Raw genomic sequence first — 5,851 nt, 5'->3', positions numbered from 1 at the left:
TTATGAATAGGTTTAATTATATATATTTTTAAGGTTATTTATTTAAATATTAAACAAAACATTAACAATTCAACAAAACATGATATCAATTTTACAGTGGAACCTTCATCCTCTATTTATAAATTATTTCAATCCCTTTATAAACAACATGTATTTTGTAATGATGGTTGGACTAGTAGATGGGAATTGTTTATACTAATGTAATAATGTAAGACGAGGAGGTAACTCCTCAAAACAATTCATGATATTCATTGAGGTTGGTCTTTATTATATACATGAGGGAGAGACTCTTCATTTCATCTCCCAGTGACTCTTCATCTTTTATATTATTTATTTACATCAATTGCACTTGTTCACCCAATCCTGATGATTAGGTGTCAACATTCCCCCCCTTAATTTGAAGGGATGTTGGTGAGTCCAAGCATCATTCTGAATCTTTCAAAATTTTCTCTTCCAAGTGCTTTGGTGAAGATGTCTGCAATTTTCTCATTAGTGGAACAATGGCAGAGATGGATTGTTTTGGCCTCAACATGATGTTGAATCAGATGATATTTAGTATTGATGTGCTTTGTTCGATCATGGAACTTTGGGTTCTTGGCCAACTTTATTGCTGAGTATTGTCAATCATGAGTGGAGTCGATTGTACTTGTTTTACCTGCAAATCTTCAAGAATTTTCCTGAGCCACACAATTTATTTTGTTGCCTCAGCTGCTGCCACATATTGTGCCTCTGTTGTGGAATTTGCTGGAACTGATTGTTTGGGTGATCTCTAGGAGACAACTCGTGATCCAAGACTCATAGCATAACCTGAAGTAGATACCCCAGTTTCTTTGTCTCCATCGAAGTCTGAATCAGAGTATCCAATCAAGCTGAAGTCGCCCACCTGTGTATACTTGATTCCAAAGTCTTGAGTTCCCTTCAAGTTCCTTAGAACTCTTTTTGCAGCAGACCAATGTCCCTCACAAGGCTTTTGCATAAACATGGAGAGGATTCCAACAGCAAATGAAATGTTTGGTCTGGTAGTAGTTAGTTAGTTGAGAATTCCTACAAGCTATCTATACTTTGTGTCATCCTCAAATTCTTTTCCTTCAATGGATGTGAGATTTAAGTTTTGTTCCATTGGAGTAGTAAGAGGATTGCATTCTATCATGCCAAACCCGTTCAATAGATCTCCAATGTACTTCTTTTGAGAAAGGAATATGGACTTCGAATGTTGAGTTACTTCAATATCAAGATAGTAATGAACGTAGCCCAAATCAGTCATTTCAAAACCTTTCCTCAATTCCTTCTTTATGGATGCAATGTAGCTTTCATTGTTCCCTGTCATCAAAAGATCATCTACATATACCACAAGATATACAACTGTTTTTCCAACCTTCGTGACAAACAAAGTTACATCATTAAGATCATAATGTTTGAAATTGAGTTTCAGAAGATGCTCAGTTAGTTTTTCATACCAAGCTCGCGGTGCTTGTTTGAGGCCATACAAGGATTTCAAAAGTTTGCATACTTTATGTTCATGTCCTTTCACAGCAAATCCTTCAGGCTGGGAAATAAAAGCATTCTCTTTTAGATCTCCATTCAAGAAAGCAGTTTTTACATCCATCTGATGGACTTTCGAACCGTTATGAGTTGCTAGGGCAAAGAGTGTCCAGATGGTAGCCCATTTTGTTGTGGGAGCAAAAGTCTCCTCATAATCGACCCCTTCCTTCTGTGCAAAAACTTTTTCCACAAACCTGGCTTTGTGCTTGTCAAGTGAGCCATCAACTTTATACTTGTTCTTGTACACCCACTTGCAGCCAATTGGTTTGGTTCCTAATGGAGAATCAACCAGCTACCAAGTGCCATTGTTTATGAGGGCATCATACTCCTTTTTCATCACTTCCTTCCATTCATCATGAGAAGCAACTTCTTTGAAGGAAGTTGGTTCAAAATCTGTAAAAAAATTCAATTCACAATCATAAGAAAGATCCATATCAACACGTGAATCAGAGTCATCTCCATTTTGCTAGTTTGAATTTCTAGTTCCTGTCTTTCCAACTTCATCACGATGAACACTTTCAAGTGTCTTTGTCAGCCACGTTGGGGGACCTTTCTTAGACAGTCCAGGCTGCTCCGTTGATTGAGTTGGGTTTGAATCAATATTGAGTCTCCCAATTCTATCAATCACATCACTTAAAGTATCATCCGTTGTTGGAGTTTCATGCGGGGGAGAGAGTGCTTCAGAAGAAGATTCCACAGGTTGATCTAGTATAGGAATCCCCCTTCAAGATGTGGAATCTGATTATCAAATTCTTGAAATGATTTTTCATTTGCGAATCTATCCAAGCGATCAAGTTGCCACTCAACAACATTATCAGTTTTGGATGATTAGGGAAAGATTACATCTCTAGTTACAACAAACTTTTTATTGACTTCATCATAGAGACGTATGCTTTGGAGGTGTTTGAATACCCCAGGAAGATACACTTACGACTTCTTGCACCAAGTTTGATTCAATGTACCATTGGTATCAAGGTATAACAAGTGGAACCAAAGACCCTGAGATGTTTTACTGAAGGAATGTGCCCATACCACATTTCATAAGGAGTCTTGTTTCTCATAGCATTAGATGGACATCTATTCTTTATATATACAACACATAGAACTTCATTAGCCCAAAACATCAATTTTACATTTTTGAAAAACATCATGGAGCGCACCATATTTAAGATTGTCCTATTCATTCTTTTAGATACATTGTTCTGTAGGGGATTATAAGGCACAATTGTTTGATGTTTGATCCCATGTTGGTGAAGATAGTTTTCAAACTCATTTGAAGTGTATTCTTTTCCATTATCAGTGTGAATAGAGCCAATATGAGATTGTGCATCATTTTCAATCCATGTATGAAAGTTCTTGAATGTTTGAAAAGAATCATATTTGTTCTTCAATAAATAAACCCAACACATTCTAATGTAGTCATCAATAAATGTCATCATATATTTATTTCCTTTTGCAGAAGGAATAGGCATTGGACCACATAAATCTGAATGAATCATTTCAAGTTTTCTATGTGCTCTTGAATGTGAATCATGAAAAGACTGTTTGCTATGATTTCTTAGAATGCAAGCATCACATTGCTTAAGTTTCATAGGAATTGTAGGCAAACCAGTAACACCATTTTTCTTCAACAAGCGAAGGTTGTCATAGTTCAAATGTCCAAATCTAGCATGCCATAATAAACTTGATGGAACTGTACCTTCTTCATAATGAGAATTGTATGAGAAATGTTGTGCATGAGCAGAGGTACCCTGCAGTTTGAGAAGCCTTTCTTCTTCTATCTCCCTCATGACAAGTGAGTGGTCAGATGTTTTTCTCACCTCAAGCTTGCCATCAAACATATGAATGGAGTGACCTTGCTAGCGGATGTGGATCAAGGACAACAAGTTTCTCTTCAGCTGTGGGAGATATAGAACATGATGCAGAAGAAAGTCTAGAAGACCAGACAATTTAAGCTTGATTGCGCCAAGCCTTGATGGCTTGAGTTTTGATTGGTCTGCAAAGTATACTGCTCCATCAACCTTGTTAGTAAATTCTTCAAAAAAATATTTTCTATGAGTCATGTGGCAAGTTGCTCCTGAATCAAGCAACCAATCATTTTTCCAAGAAGTAAGTGAAGCATTAAATAAGTCTTCATTTACTTCAATATTACATTGTGCCACAACATAATGAGCAGATTCAGGTGCTTTACCTTTGTCTATGTCATTAGTTTTACCTTTGGGTTGGTTTCTTTGCTGCTCAATTTTGTCCCAAGGCAACTTGCATGTGGAGGCATCATGTGATCCATTTCTTTTGTAGAGTGTGCAGTGAAAATCTGACTTTTCTCCTTGAGAGTGTGTGCCCCCCTCCCTCTGAAATATCTTCCTCTTCCTCTTCGACCACCTCTTCCTCTGGAAGAATCTTGGGCAAGATTCTTTTCTTTATGAGTAAGGCACATAGCCTCTTCAGAAGATTCAGGGGCTGTCTTCTTTCGAAAAGCTTTCTCTCTTTTAGCAAATTTTTACACAAGAGAGTCAAAGGTAATATATTTGAGATTTCCATTTCCTTGCAATGACTCAAGATAATTGGAGTAAGTAGGATAAAGTGGCTTGAGAAAAGAGATAAGAGGAATATCCAATTCAACCTTAGTGGCTTTGATATCATGCATTATAGATTTTACTTCGAATGCAAGAGCAAGAGGATCATTATTTTGTAATTCAAGAGTGAAGAGTTTAATCATGAGTTGAACAAATTCAAGTGTAGAGTGAGTCATAGAGTTCATTCAGCTTTTGTAAGGCTTCGAAAGCATTTTAAAATGGCGAAATATGTCGACTCACCTCTTCACTTACAGATGCTACAATTAATGCATGAGCTTTGCTGTTCTTATTTTCCCAAATGGTGAACTCCTTGTGTGAGGTAGGGTGTTCTCGCTCTTTTTCTCCGTCTCCAACACACACTCCTTTCCACAAATCATTGAAGATGAGGGTATGTTTTATCTTCCAGGACCACTCAAGATATTTCTCCTTGCCAATGAGAACTACTCCCGCAATAGATATGATTGAATGCATTGTAAAATCTGAGTGCTGTAAAAATACTTCTGCTCGCAAAAGAAATGTGCTTTTGTGGAGAAAAAAAAAACTTTTGCTACTAGAAAAATGATTCTGATAGAGGTATTAGAGCAGATATCAAAGCATGTTCGGGCCCAAGGATGGTATTTACAAACAATATATTAAACATAGTCAAACGCAGGAGCGTTAACTATGTTAGCCACTTTGAAAACAATGTTATGAAAACAACATTATGGGATCCCAACAACGTGTTATATATGGGATATCGTCTATATGAAAACAACATTGCAGTGGATTGGAAAGAGACCCCTGAGGCTCATATCTTCGAGGCTGACATTCTTGGTCTTAGTAAACAGGATGTCAAAATTCAGGTGGACGAAGGCCAACGTGTATTGCAGATAAGCAGTGAACGTGTATTGGAGGAACCAGTGGATGAAGAGAACAAGGTGCACCATTTTGAAAGACCGCACGGTAGTTTTCTGCGTCCTTTCTTGCTTCCCAATAATGCTAGGCTTCATGAGGATGTGAAGTCAAAGATGGAGAATGGTGTTCTCACTCTTACCATCCTCAAGAAGCCTGACCAGGAGACTCGTATCCGGTCCATTCAAATTTATGTTGAGGGAGAGGTATGGGAGAAAAGAATGCAGCAGAGCATGTAAGTGGAGGAATATTCAAAGAGAAGAATGTGGCAGAGCATGAAAGTGGAGGAGCGTGGGAGAGTTTACCAGGAAAATTGGCAGAGGGACAAAGTTAGACCACCAGGAAAATTGGCAGGAAAATGCAGGACAAAGTTATGAAGAAATGGCAGAAGGGAGTTACAAAATGGAGCTCGAAGCCAAAAATGGTGTTGGCTCTGGTACCATGTCAGACCAGGAGGTAACTGCTCAAAACAATTCATGATATTCATTTAGGTTGGTCTTTATTATATACATGAGAGAGAGAGTGTTCATTTCATCTCTCGGTGACTCTTCATATTTTCTATTATTTATTTACATCAATTACAGTTGTTCACCCAATCCTCATGATTAGGTGTCAACAAATAATTGCTTATATTTCTATAAGAATTTAATCTTTATTATTTGTGCATTTTTCTTAATATATGTTTATCCGGAAATAATGTATAAAACATTTTAATTTTCTTAAAATATGTTTCTCTAAAGATAATGTATGAAACATTTTAACGCTTTAGATAAAATGTATAGTAAATTTGTTATAATCAAACAAAAGTATTTATACCAAAAAAAATAGTAAGCCTTTCAAAG

At 37.0% G+C, this 5,851-nt stretch overlaps 1 protein-coding gene across 1 annotated transcript; it reads left to right on the top strand.

Annotated features, from left to right (window-relative positions):
• The first annotated feature begins 4,846 nt into the window (after nucleotides 1-4,846).
• On the top strand, nucleotides 4,847-5,248 carry LOC149245372 (17.5 kDa class I heat shock protein-like). The gene has a single exon (XM_089438029.1). It carries the CDS (start codon nucleotides 4,847-4,849, stop codon nucleotides 5,246-5,248), a length of 402 nt encoding a protein of 133 aa, XP_089294155.1.
• Nucleotides 5,249-5,851: the final 603 nt, after the last annotated feature.

The sequence above is a fragment of the Pinus tabuliformis genome, chromosome 7 (genome assembly GCF_031772625.1).
Source record: "Pinus tabuliformis cultivar Carrire ecotype Pingquan chromosome 7, CPIR1, whole genome shotgun sequence".
NCBI classification, from domain to species: Eukaryota; Viridiplantae; Streptophyta; class Pinopsida; order Pinales; family Pinaceae; genus Pinus; species Pinus tabuliformis.
This window is presented reverse-complemented; position numbering and strand designations above follow the sequence as displayed.

Excerpts from the sequence above, each read along its gene's own strand:
- LOC149245372 (XM_089438029.1), top strand. The coding sequence starts at position 4,847 with ATGGGATATCGTCTATATGAAAACAACATTGCAGTGGATTGGAAAGAG.